Source organism: Callorhinchus milii, unplaced genomic scaffold (assembly GCF_018977255.1).
Source record: "Callorhinchus milii isolate IMCB2004 unplaced genomic scaffold, IMCB_Cmil_1.0 Scaffold29, whole genome shotgun sequence".
NCBI lineage: Eukaryota > Metazoa > Chordata > Chondrichthyes > Chimaeriformes > Callorhinchidae > Callorhinchus > Callorhinchus milii.
Genome location: NW_024704770.1, coordinates 618,273 through 637,046, shown reverse-complemented (window position 1 = coordinate 637,046; position 18,774 = coordinate 618,273). Strand labels below are relative to the sequence as shown.

The window sequence follows — 18,774 nt, the reverse complement described above, 5'->3', positions numbered from 1 at the left end:
CTCCCGCGATCACTGCCCAGAAGCCTTTAATATTCCCTCATCCATCATCCGCCTCATTCTCTTTTATAAACCATCAACGGCCGCAGCCTCAACTGCAGTTTGTAGGGGATAATTCCTCATTCCCACCACCAACCGTGTAAAAGGCCCTCCACCCCCTCCCACACACACACAGATATTGGGACACACAACAACAACAACAACAACACTTTACAGACAATTGTAAAGCGCTCTTCATGTCAGAAAGACGTTCCAGGGCACTGGACAGTCAGGGGTTACTGGACCTGAGTTGGGTATTGGGGTCAGGAGGGGTGAACGGCTGGGAGTTGGGGGTGAAGCACAGGGGTTTGGGGGTGGAGGGCAGGTTTGGGGTGGGGGCAGGGGTTGGGGGTGGAGGGCAGGGGGTTGGGGGGGGGTGGAGGGCAGGGGGTTGGGGGTGGAGGGCAGGGGTTGGGGTGGAGGTGGAGGGTAGGGGGGTTGGGGGTGAAGAGCAGAGGGTTGGGGGTGGAGGGCAGGGGGGGTTGGGGAGTGGAGGGCTGGGGTTTGGGGGTGGAGCAGGGCGTGGCGGGGGTTGGGGGTGGAGGACAGGAGTTGGGGCTGAAGTCACGGTCGAAGAGGAAGGTCTTTAGACGCGACCTGAAGGAGGTGAGAGAGGGGGTGAGGTGGAGGGATTTGGGGATGGAGTTCCAGGGTGGGGGCGGAGATGCTGAATGTCCGACCCAATGGTGGGGCGGAAAGTGCGGGGACACAGATATTGTGAGAAACACAACAATAACAAATTAGATTTGTAAAGCGCCTTTCACGTCAGGAGGACGTCCGAGGCGCCCGACAGTCAGGGATCCGCACCCGGGCAGGTGGTTGGGATCAGGAGGGGTGGAGGGCGCGGAGGGTGGGGGCTCGGTCCAGGAGGAGGGTCTTGAGACAGGTCTTGAAAGAGGCACAGGAGGGGGTGAGGCGGAGTGGGAGTCGGATGGAGTTCCAAAGGGTGGGGGCAGAGAGGCTGAAGGCTGGCGAGGCGGGGGCCGGAGGCCACTGAGCAGAGGGAGCGGACGGGTTGGTGGGGGGTGAGGAGGTCACAGAGGTGGGGACGGGGGTGGGAGCATTTTGGGGTAACAGCTCTTGTCGGTGACGGCAGCAAAAATGCACTGAGACTAAGAGCGACCGGTGGGGGGAGAGGGATAGGTGGGTTGCGCGGGTTATGGTGGCGGGTTGGGCGGGTTGGGCGGGTTATGGTGGCGGGTTGGGCGGGTTGGGCGGGTTATGGTGGCGGGTTGGGCGGGTTGGGCGGGTTATGGTGGCGGGTTGGGCGGGTTATGGTGGCGGGTTGGGCGGGTTGGGCGGGTTATGGTGGCGGGTTGGGCGGGTTGGGAGGGTTATGGTGGCGGGTTGGGCGGGTTGGGCGGGTTATGGTGGCGGGTTGGGCGGGTTGGGAGGGTTATGGTGGCGGGTTGGGTGGGTATGGGCGGGTTATGGTCATTTTAAGGTCAATGCGGTGCTAAACCTCAGTGCTGCCACTGGAGAGTCAGTCTGAAAGATCACAAATGCTGTGAAAGATGCCGTTGCAGTGGGAAAGCTTTACCGGAGTCGGTGCTGTTCACCGCCCACATGAGAAGATGCTTTGGGAAGTGAAGGAAACAACAGTAGTAGTTTGATGTGGACAGTACATCCACTTGATCCAACACCAGTGACTCACAGTGAAGACACCGGTCTGACAGTTTGTGCCCTTCTCTCCTGACCACGTGTTGGGGAACCACCATCTCCTGCAGGACCTCACACACACGTGGCTGTTGTGCACATGTCAGGCTGTCACCAGGTGTGTCGCTGCTGGAGAGTATAACAGAATTGCACGGTGAGAAATGAGAGCCGGTGTGTCCCCACTGACACCGGTCGTGGCCTCCGCTGTCGAGGCTCACATCACTTCACTATATATTATAGGGCAAAAGGCACCTTCTCTCCCCGTTTATTACCAGCAGAATGTGGAGTCCTGTAGCTCAGTGGTTAGAGCGCTTGACTCGTAAGCGAGAGGACATGGGTTTGATTCCCGGGCAGAGCGAAACATTGGGTATTTTCCTTTACTCCACACACCTGAACCAAAATCAAACATTCCTTCATCAAGTCAAAGGACATTCACTTCAATGTTTCGGGGGCAGGAGTTTAACTTTACAGATAGTCACAAGATTTGGAAGGAAACGATGCTTTATTGATATCTGCTCATGATGTTGGAAGGCGTCTCTGCTTGTGGAGACATTCACCAATGTCCCTGAAGTTCAACAGTGTGTGAAGCCAACTTCTTTCTTACCTGCGTTTACGATGTTTTATCATTAATTCGGCAATGATATGAAATGGATAAACTAACCCTGTCTTGAGCTCTTCTCTGAACTTAGTCTGAGTCATTGCATAAATACAGGTGTTGGTACAACAACTCATCCTTTGAAGCATGATTCCGGTTTCTTGGACGATAAAACGCATGTTATTGACAAAAGTTTCGCTATAACTGAAATTGGAAAGTTGCCATTTGAAGGAATATACAATAAAAGTGGTCCACAACAGAATAAAACTGCCCGACATCGCAAAGAGTAAGATGACAGATTTTCTTCGGTTTTCTAACTCTGGATCAATAGTTTTCTCAGAATGATTTTGACATCGAAGGCTCCTGCGGACATCACTGGCCATCAGTATGTGCCTGATAATCAGAGCATTGAACAGGCAAAAATCAAGGCAAAACCAAACACGGGAGCAATAACACGGTGAAGCCTTTCAAACACTTTCCAGGAGGCCATCGTATAATAGTTTGATTTGAAGACACAGTACCACGGTATATCGTTAACTATAACATAAGGATCAAGAGTAAAATACCACGGAATGCTCACAGAGCAGCTAAACACAGACAGCGTTGCTATAACCACTGTGGCCGTTCTCTCTGTGCAATATTTTGGTTTCAACTTTTGGGAGCAAATGGCTAGAAAACGATCGAAAGTGAAAGCGACAGTGAACCACAAAGAACTGTGGAGTGTTACAGACATCAGCACAAGTCTGACACTACACACTGGAGTATAGAATAAGAAACTTAATGGGAAATACAGATTGTTAATTTTGTTCAACAATAATTCTACAAGGACAACCAGGAGATCTGCCACTGCCATTGCTACCAAGTAGCGAGTGATGCACTTGGACAGACCGCACTTTCTTCTTGACAGGATCACAATTGCCAGCAAATTAACTGTGAGAAACAATAGCACAGAAAAATAATTTATATCAATAGAAATTGTGAGGTAAAAAGTGTGAAGCTGTATCATATTCTGTTGTGTTGTCTTTAATTTGTTTCTAATATGTTCGTACACAAATACAGTTCGTGCATTTTACCGTAAATCCTGCAAAGTGCCAAAGGACAACCTCAAAGGATTATTGATTATTCAACGGGAATTATTCATTTGCATTAAAGTGTTTGATTATAAATATAAATCTGTGTTATGTTCGGCAGCGTTTTCTTCATACTGTTTCAATCACTTTCAAACACAGTTCATATCCCAGAATACTTGCAGGTGTCATTCACGTATGCCGAATAGCCTCACCTTTAGTAATTCAGTAAGCGTTATTGAATCAATACATTATTTGCAGTAGCAAATTGGGCCTAACGTTCCGACCTCTCTTGGATTTTTATCATCCTGTAAAATGCAGAATCCAGTGATTTTCTGAAATGTCATCTTGATACCAATTATTAAATGAAGGATTATTATTATTATCTTCTCACATATACCAAGTGCACAATACCTCAGCAAATAGCAGTCTGGTACTGAAGAAACCACTGCGTAATATTCGAAGAGGAACGGTGATGATTTTTGAATTTGTTAACTTCGACAGTGTTTCAAAAATCAGATGAAATATGTAAACCAAGAAATGGCGAATAACAATTTTATAAATTTGTGTAATTATTTATCATCCATAATAAGCAAAATTAACCACTGAATTATATAAATAAACCCTCGTTATGTTAAAACACATTGCCCATTATTGCTACTGTGCTTTGGAACTCTAAGGCCTCTTCTCTATGTATAATAGGGATGTGGAAGACCAGAAAATACCAATTTTTTAAAAAAGAAATCTGTTTCACAAGGAATGATTCGACGTATGGAGCTTTTGCTGTACAATATGGCTCAGTGTGACATGTCAGCCAGACTCACACTTAATCAGTTACTTTCCTAAAACCTGGTTTAAGAGCCACATATCTTATGGCAGTTTTGAAACCCATTCAAATTCAGAGAAGGTATAACAGAATCAGAGAAATGTATAACACAAAGGAGTCCATTCAGCCCATCGAGTCTGCACGGACTGACAGATGAAGGTGTGCATTGAGCTTTGCTGCTCTTGTTACCCTCATACCTTTTCGAGGCTCTATCCTTCATATACTGATCTCCTTTCCTCTTCAATCCCCAAATGCGCTATGTCTCTGTCACCTTAGAGGAACACAGTCGTGGGATTGAGGCAGAGAGTTCCAGAGTTTGAGATGAGTAGCGGCTGAAACCCCAGTCATCGATGGCAGAGCAAAGCGGGCAAGGGACATGCCGAAGGCAAGGCAGCTGAGTGAAAGGGCTTAGAGCTGTGTGGTGTAAGCAGGTCAGAGAAGTAGGGACCTGAGGAGGTGCTGGGACCCAAACTCATTTGTGAGTGAGATTCAGGACTTTGAAATCAATCCGTCAATCAACGAGGGTTTCAGCTGTTGAGTGTGAGACAGGGTCTGAGGTGGGCAACGGGTGGACGTGAAGTCGAGTGATTGTGGTCAGGGATGTGGGGTAGGAACGACAGTTGGGGATCTATCCTGTCGTGAGGATTGTGCCAATTTGGGGCTGTTTTGGGGGAGTCAGTAACCAGGGACAGTGACGATGGGATAAAAAATAAAAATTAGAAGGAACTGCTTCACGCAGAGGGCAGAGAGATTGAGGGAGATTGCCCCGCAGAGGGCAAGGAGAAGAAACTGCTTCACACAGAGGGCAGGAGTTGTTGCCTGAATCGATGATTTTATTCGCTGCATTCACGAGGAACATAGACCTTCACGTGAGAGAGAGAGGAATAGAGGCTATGGGAGGGAGTAAAGACCCAAGTGGTTATAAACACCGGCACGGACTGGTTGATCTGAGTGGCCTGTTTCTGTGTTGTACTTTCTTTGTAAATTTTTCTAAATCTTTGTAAACCTTTAATCACCGTCTTTTCCACTTATGTCACTATGTTCAAGGACTTATGTACCTGCACTCCCCAATCCATTTGCTGCTCTGCACCTTACAATATTCAATACATATTCCTCTCTCTCCTTTTCCCGACCAACTTGAATAACCTGATATGTCACTTCAGAAAACTTCTTCTGCCCATTGCAGTAATCTACTGAATATTGCTAATAAATGTGACCAAATAGACATACCTGGAATTCCAAACGCTACAAGAATGGGGTAGTAAATGGCCAATATTGCGTACAGTATTGGAAGTTCCATACTCTGTTTTACACTACGACATTGTGTGGCTGAAGGCAGAGGCTTCAATGAACACTCTGAGGTCACACTCAAAGACATTTGTACTTGAAGCAACGAATCTACAGCGTGGATCACAAATGCAATTAGTTCCAGACATGTGAACAAACAACATAATGTATTCACTTGAGAATTGCACATCTTATACTCGATTACATTGGTTATTGTGAATTGAAGATAAATACATAAAAAATAAAGCGTCGAATAAACTAAATACAGAACGAGCAGAACAACATTATTGAAACGTTTTACAGAAATGACAAGAAATATAAATTGCATCTATATAGCAAATTCATGAGGGATAGAGCATGGGATCTCATCGAGTTTATAAACACATTACATTCAGACACTTGAACATGAATCATTGAGACCCGACATGGGGTCAGGGAAGGGAAACATAAACAAGGATGTGGTCAATGCGGGAGCTCTTGATACGGACCGTAAAGGGGTGTGTGCGCGAGTGAATCCTGGGTTCAAAGACAATAACAACAACAATTTGCATCAATAAAGTGCCCCTCATGAAGGGTTTGAGGGTTCTCTGGGGCTGAGTTATAGAGGATGGGCGGCAGATTGGCCGAAAGCCCATGACCTGATGGTGGGACCGGTAGGGCGGGATCATTAAACATGCCGAGGCTTGCTGGGTGATGGAAGCACGCAGGTCACTACTGGTTGAGGAGATTGCAGTGGTAACTTCATAAAGGTCTTGAAGGCTGTTAACTTGGAGCCAGTTGAGCTCCATGGACACCCACGTATGTGTCCTGAGCCGCACAGTCCAGTTTGTCATTCGATATCAGACAAGTGCGGGTTTCAGCCCTCACTCGGCTGATGGCAGGTTAGAGTAACTCCCTCCGAGCTTCTGGTGGCCAACACAACTCAGCATGAAATGTGTGGGAGCAGTGCCATGATCTTGCTGTTTGTCGTGGGTCCACACACCGCTCTCCATTGAGCAATGATTCCACCATCACAGATGCTGCTCCTGAGCAGGAGCTGCTCACCTCTCTGTGGGTGCAATGCAGTCCACAGGACAGAGGGACACAACTGGTAATACACACAGATAAGGGTCAAAGATCATCAAGTGATAGTCATGTGTCCTTCACCTCATCCACACTGACCATCAGAGCGACAGTGAGGAGTCCAGGAGAGAGTGGGGGCCATGGCGGCTCCTCTCCCTCTCCAACAGCCCTGTGTGCGGGGGGAGGGGGGGGTCTCCTCTCCATCTCAGATACCTATAAGGGAGACAGAGAGACACACAGACACAGACACTGCTCCCCTCCCCTCAAGGAGGACAAGTGAAGTGACTGAGAATCTGGTGGGAAGTCACACAGTGCAACACCGCCCTCTGGCGGCAGCAAAGTGGAACTGTAGGTTTTTATTTGGAATTTGAACCGAAAGGAACTCACAGTGAATGGTTCTGTGCTGTGCGCAGCGCGGAAACCCGACTGAAGGGGTTCGAATAATGCACGGCTGGAGGGGAAAGTGCGCAGTTGGGAGGTGACAACTCTTTCAAGGACCTTGGAGTAACGGTAGAGTTGGGTGTCATCCGCATACATGTGGAAGTTAACCCCATGTCTGCGGATGATGTCACCACAGGGGGAGCATATAGAGGGTGAAGAGGAGGAGACCAAGGGTGTAGGGGAGGATGGGTAGGAGTCGGAGTGTGGGAGGGAAGGGGAGGGGCTGGGTGGGAGTTGGAGTGTGGGAGAGAAGGGGTGGGTGGTGGGTGGGAGTTGGAGTGTGGGAGAGAAGGGGTGGGTGGTGGGTGGAAGTTGGACGGGTAGTGACCATGGAGCGGATTCCCTTGATTTTGGATTCAAGGAAATCCAACATCTCCTCGTAGTGAAGGGTGGAGGAGATGACCTGCGCGGGGTGGCGGGGGGGACGGAGGAGTCAGGATGTGGTAGAAAACAGTAGCCTGGGGTTGTTCTTCGCCTCCAGAGTTATCCTGGAGTAGAAGGATGACTTGGCCGAGGCTAGAGTGGAGTGATAGATTCTGAGGAGGTCCAGCCAGATTTGTCAGTGGACCGTTAGCCCAGATTTGAGGCAGGTGCATTCAACGGCCCGCACCTGGCTCTTCAATGAGCGGAGGTGCGTTGTGAGCCAGGGGAGGAGCGAGAGCAGGAGACAGTACGGGAGGTGAGGGTCAAGTGTGGAGTAGAGGGTGTTGTGGAGGAGGAGATCCTTGTACTCACTTTAAAGCCCTCCAATGTCTTGCTCCACTCTACTTCTGTGACCTCCTTAATCATTGCCATCCTGCCCACTCCTGCTCAGTGGGCACTGGTCTGCTTCACATCCCCTGCCCTGCCCGCCTCACCATTGGCGGTCCGGCTTTCAGCCGATCTGCCCACACTATTTGGAACTCCATCCTGGAATCCCTCAGACTCGGGCCCTCCCTCACCTCTTTAAAGTCCCATCTCAAGACCTTCCTCTTTGACTATGACTTTGATCATGTTTCCCCGGCTCACCCGCCCATGGACCCAACCCCAGCTCAGGGGCCAAGCCACAAAAGTCAAACATCTTGGAACATACTCGCGACAGGAAATGGCAATTTCTATTTGACGAACACAAAGAGTATCCTGTGTTAAAAGCAGCTCCATTTGGTGATGGAGGTGGGGGGTTGGTGGGGGGGGGGGGTTGATGTTCGGGTGGGTGTTCTGGAGAGATGAGATCGGAAGAGGCAAAGAGCCTTCTTCATCGAAACCATTGTGTGATCTTGTGGATCAGCCTCAATACCACATGGGAAAGAATTCCAGACACTAACAATCCTGTGAGTGAAGAAATCTTCTCTAAAGTCTCCGCTGTTGTTCTGCTAACAGTGCCGTGACTGTCCCTTGTCACCGATTCTCTAACTGATACAGTTCACTCCCCACACGGCTCCGCCTGACTCCAGGGCACGTGTCGGGCTCTCACCTCCTCTGGGCACATTGTGTTTGATTTGTACAGCGAGTGCCATCAGCACGAGGGCCAGCAGCGTTCCCAGCGTTACACACACGGCATCAAGTGTGGACATCACCTGCCCTCTCCGCACTCGGTGCCCTTTGTGACACAAAACATAACAGTCACAAAATCGCAATAAAACAACAACAATAGTCCTGACATTTGGTGCAGTGTCTCACATTGGGAGGGAGTCCCAATGAGCTTTACAGATACTCCGTATGTGACTGTACATTTTGAATCCCATTTGAAATGTTTACACCTCAATGAGGTTCTCTCAGAGTTGGTCACTAACTCCACAGATGTCTGCAAATTGGCTGCTGCTTATGTCCACAACATACACTGTCACTCACCACATTAAACAGACACACAACAACTTGCATATATATATAGCGCCCTCACGCAGGATAGCGTCCCAGAACGCTTGACAGTGGCGGAACATGTTGCTGAACCAGGAAGAGGCGCGAAGTGACCATAGGCACTGCTGAACAGGAAGGACTTCAGGCAGGACAGAGGGTGTGGCGTAAGGAAACTTGCCCAATGTTTTGCCGTGCCAGGAATCGAACCCAGGTACTGGTGCTTGCCAGGCGAGCGATCAAACCATTAAGCTACAGGACTGCACTTTATTGGGAACACAGCAGCTAAGTTGCACACAGCAACATCCCACACATAGCCATGAAGTGAGTGGCCAATGTTTGGGGGGATTGTTGGCCAGGACACCGGGAGAAACTCCCCTGTTTCCCAATGGTGGGATCGTTAAGATCCATTTGAACAGACAGACAGGGCCTTGGTTTAACATCTCATCCAAAGGACGGCACCTCAACAAATGCAGTGCACTCCCAGCATCAGCTTTGGAATTCCAGCTTAGACTATGTGAGTTCCAAATCCTGACGTGGGGTTTGAAGCCACAAACATCTGACTCAGAGGGAAGAACGCAGCCAACTGAGCCACGCTGACAAAACCATGTAACTGTGTAGAGATCAGAGAATCTCTGTGCATTTCCATCAGACATTTGCCTCAAGTGTGTGGCTGCCAGGACCTGGGTTGAGAGATCACGTGTTGATCAAGTCAGTGTAATAAGATGGCATTTCAGCTCAATGTAAAGTTTAACCTGATCAGGAGAAGGGACCAGAGACACAGCTCTCACCACAGGCTCTTTAGCTCAGCACCAGCCGCAGTTTCCAATCTGATTAAATCCGTCGCTATCTTGGTTTTACATCGCAGTGGAGGCCTCAGCTACACAGAGAGGAAACACACACACACACACACACACACACACACATGATTAAATCAGTTTGTGTTACAGACAAGTTTACAAACCTGACTGCATTTCAGAACTTAACACAACGTTTTGCCCAAAAATCACACAGTTACTACGCTTTACAGTATATCCTGTGAAGTGCTTTGAGCTGTTGCAGCGACGTGATAAGGCTCTATATCAAATGCAAGGATTATTGTTATTATTATAATTATTATTATTCACACAGCGCCTTTCATGAATGACTGTCTCAAACTCTTCACAACTTGTACTGTTAGACAGTACCCTTCCTGGACGATTAAAGTCCCAAAACACTTCATCTGCCAACGGGAATTCCCAAATAAGAAGACAAACAACAATAACAAATTACATCTAAGTACGGCCTTTCCAAAGCACGTCCAGGGCGCTGGACATTTAATGATTTGCACACAAGCTGGGGTTGGAATGAAGAAGGGTGGGGGTAGGGGTGGGAGGGAGACTGAAGGCACAGTCCAACAGAAAGGTCTTGAGATGTGCCTTGAAGGAAGGAAGCGTGGGGGCGAGGTGTAGGGATTCTGGGATGGAGTCCTAAAGGGTGGAGGCAGCAAAGCTGAACACCCAACCTCCTGTGGTGTGGGGGTAATAGTAATAATAATCCTTACATTTGTCTCAAAGCGATTGACAGAATATTCTGTGAATTGTATATATTTTGTGGGAGAAACACGGCAGCTAATTGCACGAGGTATTACCCTACAAGCAGTAGTGGAATGAGTGACAAAATTATTATTATTGTTGTATAAGTCGGCAGAGCAGGGAACATGCAACAGCCCAGTGCCCACTGAGCGGGGGGAGCGGGGGGAGCGGGAGTGGAAAGGTTTGCTGTTAATAGGGGGCAGAGGGAGGGAGGAGCAAACCCGCGGGTGGCTTCAAAAGTGGAAACGGGGTCAGGGTGTTGGCCAAATGCAGAGTCAGAGAGAAACGTCTTTCGAGAGAGGGAAATGTAGAGCACCGTCCAGAGTAAAAGCTGAAGGTGCCGTCACTGGAGGAAGAGAGCAGTGAGCAGTAGAGCAGAGGTGTCAGAGCAGAGGCCGAGGCCGGAGACAGCCGGGGTAGGAAGGAGTGAGACCATGAAGAATCTGAGGTCAGGAAGAGGGTCGGGGAGTTGACGCACGAGCAGACAGTGGGGCCCAGCGAGGAGACAATACACATTTACACTGATCACTTTTGACTGAGATATAATAATAATCCTTACGTTTGCTACAGAGCCTTATCACATCTTCGAGACATCTCAAAGTGCTTTAGAGTGCACTGTAAAGTCAATTGATGTATAATTTGTGGGCGAAACACGGCAGACAATTGCGCACAGCAGCGTCCCACAAACAGTCATGGAATAAGGGATTCTTACATTTTGTTTGAAGGATTATTGTTCTGCTCCTCACTGCCGGGAAACAGCAGCGTGTGTGGGAGTGAGGAATATTCCGAACATTTTGCTCTGCCCGGAAATCAAACCCACGTCCTCTCGCTTGTGAGGCAATTCCTCCCACACATCACCACATCCCATTAATACCCCCCACACCCCATTAATACCCCCCACACCCCATTAATACCCCCCACACCCCATTAATAACCCCCACACCCCATTAATACCCCCCACACCCCATTAATAATACAGACCTCATTAACACTACATACACCAGTAATATCCCACAGCTCATTAATAACCCACATCACCTTAATACCCCACACCCCATTATTACATCAAACAACCCATTAATACCCCACATCCCATTATTACATCAAACCCATTCATAGCCCACACTCCAATAATACCCCACACCCAATTCATATCCCACACCTCATTAATACCCACACCCCCTTAATACCCCACACCCCATTATTACATCAAACAACCCATTAATACCCGAAACCCCATTAATAACTCACACTCCATTCACAAAAATACCCCACACCCCATAATACCCCACACACCCCATTAATGCTCCACACACCACATTGATACCACAAACTCCATTGACACCACAAACTCCATTGATACCCGACACCCCATTAATACCCCACACTCCCCATTAGTACTCCACACACCACATTAATAGCACAAACTCCATTGATACCACAAACTCCATTCTTACCACAAACTCCATTGATACCCCACACAAACTCCATTGATACCACAAACTCCATTCTTACCACAACTCCATTGATACCCCACACCCATTAATACCCCACAATTCCTATGTATATTTAATGCTATAAAGCATATTTGCCACATTAATACCACACAACCCTCGTGAATAACACACACTCACCATAACTAGTACACACCCCACACCCCATTCACACCCCACAGCGTCACCCCTTTAGTTATTAGCACACACAGTGCCCCCTGTACCGCACAATGGCTTTTCTCATTTAAATAGTTTAAAGTTATCAAAAATGCAGCATTGAATAAAGACCGCAGTCTCCAGATTTCTTACCAACCACAAGCCTCAGGTTATTTCCTCAGTGTCCTCAGTGTGGTGTATGTGTTGGGATCTCTGACATCTCCTGGAGCTGTCAGACAGGACCTCAGGTCACCATCCCATCCACAGGTCGGCCTCCCCAACACGGCGCTGCTCCCCCGCCTGCACTGGGGCATCAGCTCACGGCCACAACATAGGCCTCGAAACCAACCACTTTGCTCCAAATGACAGAGTGAACGGTTGGGAACAGCTGCACACGAGCAGCACCGCCGGGCAGTGTGGGTTTGATGGCAACCGCCCACAACCTCAGGAAATGTCTGCCCTCGTCTCTCCCGCGATCACTGCCCAGAAGCCTTTAATATTCCCTCATCCATCATCCGCCTCATTCTCTTTTATAAACCATCAACGGCCGCAGCCTCAACTGCAGTTTGTAGGGGATAATTCCTCATTCCACACCAACCGTGTAAAAGGCCCTCCACCCCCTCCCACACACACACAGATATTGGGACACACAACAACAACAACAACAACACTTTACAGACAATTGTAAAGCGCTCTTCATGTCAGAAAGACGTTCCAGGGCACTGGACAGTCAGGGGTTACTGGACCTGAGTTGGATATTGGGGTCAGGAGGGGTGAACGGCTGGGAGTTGGGGTGAAGCACAGGGGTTTTGGGGTGGAGGGCAGGGGGTTGGGGTTGGAGGGCAGGGTGTCGGGGGTGGAGGGCAGGTGGTTGGGGGTGAGGGCAGGGGGTTGGGGTGGAGGGCTGGGGTTGGGGGAGGGCTGGGGTTGGGGGTGAAGAGCAGAGGGTTGGGGGTGGAGGGCAGGGGGTTGGGGTGGAGGGCTGGGGTTGGGGGTGGAGGGCTGGGGGTTGGGGGTGGAGGACAGGAGTTGGGGCTGAAGTCACGGTCGAAGAGGAAGGTCTTTAGACGCGACCTGAAGGAGGTGAGAGAGGGGGTGAGGTGGAGGGATTTGGGGATGGAGTTCCAGGGTGGGGGCGGAGATGCTGAATGTCCGACCCAATGGTGGGGCGGAAAGTGCGGGGACACAGATATTGTGAGAAACACAACAATAACAAATTAGATTTGTAAAGCGCCTTTCACGTCAGGAGGACGTCCGAGGCGCCCGACAGTCAGGGATCCGCACCCGGGCAGGTGGTTGGGATCAGGAGGGGTGGAGGGCGCGGAGGGTGGGGGCTCGGTCCAGGAGGAGGGTCTTGAGACAGGTCTTGAAAGAGGCACAGGAGGGGGTGAGGCGGAGTGGGAGTCGGATGGAGTTCCAAAGGGTGGGGGCAGAGAGGCTGAAGGCTGGCGAGGCGGGGGCCGGAGGCCACTGAGCAGAGGGAGCGGACGGGTTGGTGGGGGGTGAGGAGGTCACAGAGGTGGGGACGGGGGTGGGAGCATTTTGGGGTAACAGCTCTTGTCGGTGACGGCAGCAAAAATGCACTGAGACTAAGAGCGACCGGTGGGGGGAGAGGGATAGGTGGGTTGCGCGGGTTATGGTGGCGGGTTGGGCGGGTTGGGCGGGTTATGGTGGCGGGTTGGGCGGGTTGGGCGGGTTATGGTGGCGGGTTGGGCGGGTTGGGCGGGTTATGGTGGCGGGTTGGGCGGGTTATGGTGGCGGGTTGGGCGGGTTGGGCGGGTTATGGTGGCGGGTTGGGCGGGTTGGGAGGGTTATGGTGGCGGGTTGGGCGGGTTGGGCGGGTTATGGTGGCGGGTTGGGCGGGTTGGGAGGGTTATGGTGGCGGGTTGGGCGGGTTGGGCAGGTTATGGTCATTTTAAGGTCAATGCGGTGCTAAACCTCAGTGCTGCCACTGGAGAGTCAGTCTGAAAGATCACAAATGCTGTGAAAGATGCCGTTGCAGTGGGAAAGCTTTACCGGAGTCGGTGCTGTTCACCGCCCACATGAGAAGATGCTTTGGGAAGTGAAGGAAACAACAGTAGTAGTTTGATGTGGACAGTACATCCACTTGATCCAACACCAGTGACTCACAGTGAAGACACCGGTCTGACAGTTTGTGCCCTTCTCTCCTGACCACGTGTTGGGGAACCACCATCTCCTGCAGGACCTCACACACACGTGGCTGTTGTGCACATGTCAGGCTGTCACCAGGTGTGTCGCTGCTGGAGAGTATAACAGAATTGCACGGTGAGAAATGAGAGCCGGTGTGTCCCCACTGACACCGGTCGTGGCCTCCGCTGTCGAGGCTCACATCACTTCACTATATATTATAGGGCAAAAGGCACCTTCTCTCCCCGTTTATTACCAGCAGAATGTGGAGTCCTGTAGCTCAGTGGTTAGAGCGCTTGACTCGTAAGCGAGAGGACATGGGTTTGATTCCCGGGCAGAGCGAAACATTGGGTATTTTCCTTTACTCCACACACCTGAACCAAAATCAAACATTCCTTCATCAAGTCAAAGGACATTCACTTCAATGTTTCGGGGGCAGGAGTTTAACTTTACAGATAGTCACAAGATTTGGAAGGAAACGATGCTTTATTGATATCTGCTCATGATGTTGGAAGGCGTCTCTGCTTGTGGAGACATTCACCAATGTCCCTGAAGTTCAACAGTGTGTGAAGCCAACTTCTTTCTTACCTGCGTTTACGATGTTTTATCATTAATTCGGCAATAATACGAAATGGATAAACTAACCCTCTCTTAAGCTCGTCTCTGAACTTAGTCTGAGTCAATGCGTAAATACAGGTGTTGGTACAGCAACTCAACCTTTGAAGCATGACTCCGGTTTCTTGGACGATAAACCGCGTGTTACTGACCAATGTTTTGCTGTAATTATAATTGGAAAGTTGCCATTTCAAAGAAAATATGATTTGCGTTATCCACAACAGTATAAAACTGCCCGATATGGCGAAGAGTAAAATAACGGATTTTTTTCTGCTTTCTAACTCGGGATCAATAGTTTTCTCAGCATTTCTCTGACCGCGAAGCCTCCTGCGGACTTTACTGGCCATCAGAATGTGCCGGATAATCAGAGCATTGAACAGGCAAATCAAAGCAAAACCAAACATGGGAGCAACAACACGGTGAAGCCTTTCAAACGCTTTCCAGGGGGCCGAGGTATAAAAGCTTGGTTTGAAGACACAGTACCACGGCGTATCATTAAGTATAATGTAAGGATCAGTTGTAAAGTACCAGGGAATGTTCACTGAGCAGCTGAAAACAGACAGAGTTACAATAACCACTGTGGCCGTTCTCTCCGTACAATATGTTGGTTTCAGCTTTTGGCAGCAAATGGCCACAAAACGATCGAAAGTGAAAGCGACAGTGAACCACAAAGAGCTGTGGAGAGTTGCAGTCAGCAGCACAGCTTTAACACTACACACTGGAGTGTAGAATAAGATAGTTAATGGGAAATACAGATTGTTAATTTTGGTCAACAAAACATCCACAAGGACAACCAGGAGATCAGCCACTGTCATGGCTATCAAGTACTGAGTGATGTACTTGGAGAGTCCGCACTTTCCTCTTGACAGGATCACAATCGCCAGCAAATTAACTGTGAGAAACAATCAGCACAGAAAAAATAATTTATATCAATAGAAATTGTGAGGTAAAAAGTGTGAAGCTATATCATATTCTGTTGTGTTGTCTTTAATTTGTTTCTAATATGTTCGTACACAAAATATAGTTCGTGCATTTTGCAGTAAATCCTGTAAAGTGCTGAGGGACATCCTCAAAGGATTATTGATTATTCAACGGGAATTATTCATTTGCATTAAAGTGTTTGATTAGAAATGTAATTCTGTGTGATGTTCAGCAGCGTTTTCTTCAAATTGTTTCAATTGCTTTCGAACTCAGTGACTATCCCAGAATACTTGCACATCTCATTCACGTATGTCGAATAGCCTCACCTTTAATAATTCAGTAAACGTTATTGAATCAATACATTATTTGCAGTAGCAAATTGGGGCCTAACGTTCCGACCTCTCTTGGATTTTTATCATCCTGTAAAATGCAGAATCCAGTGATCTTCTGAAATGTCATCTTGATACCAATTATTAAATGAAGGATTATTATTATTATCTTCTCACATATACCAAGTGCACAATACCTCAGCAAATAGCAGTCTGGTACTGAGGAAACCACTGCGTAATATTCCAAGAGGAACGGTGATGATTTTTGAATTTGTTAACTTCGACAGTGTTTCAAAAATCAGATGAAATATGTAAACCAAGAAATGGCGAATAACAATTTTATAAATTTGTGTAATTATTTATCATCCATAATAAGCAAAATTAACCACTGAATTATATAAATAAACCCTCGTTATGTTAAAACACATTGCCCATTATTGCTACTGTGCTTTGGAACTCTAAGGCCTCTTCTCTATGTATAATAGGGATGTGGAAGACCAGAAAACACCAATATCAGGATTTTTAAAAAAGAAATCTGTTTCACAAGGAATGATTCGATGTATGGAGCTTTTGCTGTACAATGTGGCTCAGTGTGACATGTCAGCCAGACTCACACTTAATCAGTTCCTTTCCTAAAACCTGGTTTAAGAGCCACATATCTTATGGCAGCTTTGAAACCATTCAAATTCAGAGAAGGTATAACAGAATCAGAGAAATGTATAACACAAAGGAGTCCATTCGGCCCATCGAGTCTGCACGGACTGACAGATGAAGGTGTGCATTGAGCTTTGCTGCTCTTGTTACCCTCATACCTTTTCGAGGCTCTATCCTTCATATACTGATCTCCTTTCCTCTTCAATCCCCAAATGCGCTATGTCTCTGTCACCTTAGAGGAACACAGTCGTGGGATTGAGGCAGAGAGTTCCAGAGTTTGAGATGAGTAGCGGCTGAAACCCCAGTCATCGATGGCAGAGCAAAGCGGGCAAGGGACATGCCGAAGGCAAGGCAGCTGAGTGAAAGGGCTTAGAGCTGTGTGGTGTAAGCAGGTCAGAGAAGTAGGGACCTGAGGAGGTGCTGGGACCCAAACTCATTTGTGAGTGAGATTGAGGACTTTGAAATCAATCCGTCAATCAACGAGGGTTTCAGCTGTTGAGTGTGAGACAGGGTCTGAGGTGGGCAACGGGTGGACGTGAAGTCGAGTGATTGTGGTCAGGGATGTGGGGTAGGAACGACAGTTGGGGATCTATCCTGTCGTGAGGGTTGTGCCAATTTGGGGCTGTTTTGGGGGAGTCAGTAACCAGGGACAGTGACGATGGGATAAAAAAATAAAAATTAGAAGGAACTGCTTCACGCAGAGGGCAGAGAGATTGAGGGAGATTGCCCCGCAGAGGGCAAGGAGAAGAAACTGCTTCACACAGAGGGCAGGAGTTGTTGCCTGAATCGATGATTTTATTCGCTGCATTCACGAGGAAGATAGACCTTCACGTGAGAGAGAGAGGAATAGAGGCTATGGGAGGGAGTAAAGACCCAAGTGGTTATAAACACCGGCACGGACTGGTTGATCTGAGTGGCCTGTTTCTGTGCTGTACTTTCTTTGTAAATTTTTCTAAATCTTTGTAAAACAAAGCCACAAACCGCCACAAAGCCACAAACCGCCACAAAGCCACAAACCGCCACAAAGCCACAAAGCCACAAACCGCCACAAACGCCACAAACCACAAAGCCACAAAGCCACAAACCGCCACAAAGCCACAAAGCGCCACAAAGCCACAAAGCCACAAACCGCCACAAAGCCACAAACCGCCACAAAGCCACAAAGCCACAAACCGCCACAAACGCCAAAGCCACAAACCGCCACAAAGCCACAAAACGCAACAAAGCCACAAAGCCACAAAGCCACAAAGCCACAAAGCCACAAACCGCCACAAAGCCACAAAGCCACAAAGCCACAAACCGCCACAAAGCCACAAAGCCGTGGATTCGATGGTCAATTCATTCATTAAATAATCTGTTTATTTACTTTCTGATTCACTCACTCACTCACTGATCAACTGATTGATTCATTCATTCATTCATTGAAGGGATTTTTACCGCCGGAAAGCGATCCTCCAATCCACGAACAACCGGGTTCCTCGTTGGAGTGTGGAGTAAGGAAACTTGCCTGAGGTGTTGACCTGCCCGGGAATGGGGCTGTGGTCTCTCGCTGCTCGGGGAGGGCTCTAACCCAAGTGCAGGACTCTACACTATAACCTGTCGTTGTCGCTGTGTATAATGACAGGTTTGGGCCTCAGCCCTTTCAGACCCCAAGTGGATGGTCTGTGTTTTAATGGGGAATCACTGTCTGCCTGTGCAGGAGTGCGGGAAACATCCTGTGAAGCTACGGGAAAAGAGAAGAATGTTTCTCCCAGTGTCCGGGGCCAACATCCCCCACATTAATGTTCCTTCACCCTCTGCCTGTGCTCAGCACCTCACTGTGTTTGCCCACAGGAGACCGTCACACAGCAGCGATCGCTGTAAAGTGCTGTCAGACGGCACTGAGACCTGATAAAATGCTGAAAATATTGTTCTCTCTCTCTCTCTCTTCACTGCAGACAAACAAGTGTGTGTTTCTGTTTTTAACCTTTTACCTGTGTAATATTCCAGCTTCCACAGAGAATTGTTGGGTCCAGACACTGTCCAAAAGAAACACACACCGTTCATTACCAGGTTAGAGGGGAATTTCATCAAATATCAGA

General features: G+C 48.5%; 1 protein-coding gene across 1 annotated transcript in view; it reads right to left on the bottom strand.

Moving 5' to 3' along the window:
* Positions 1–1,532: 1,532 nt before the first annotated feature.
* LOC103171825 (deleted in malignant brain tumors 1 protein-like) overlaps positions 1,533–18,774 on the bottom strand; it is a 32,357-nt gene continuing 15,115 nt past the window's right edge. The window contains exons 12-18 of the mRNA XM_042344608.1: positions 18,667–18,711; positions 15,543–15,681; positions 15,072–15,338; positions 14,043–14,287; positions 8,424–8,549; positions 3,079–3,217; positions 1,533–1,821 (exon numbers count right to left, since the gene is read on the bottom strand). Of these exons, the coding sequence (XP_042200542.1) occupies positions 1,533–1,821; positions 3,079–3,217; positions 8,424–8,549; positions 14,043–14,287; positions 15,072–15,338; positions 15,543–15,681; positions 18,667–18,711 (1,250 nt within the window). The remainder of the gene's footprint in view (positions 1,822–3,078; positions 3,218–8,423; positions 8,550–14,042; positions 14,288–15,071; positions 15,339–15,542; positions 15,682–18,666; positions 18,712–18,774) is intronic.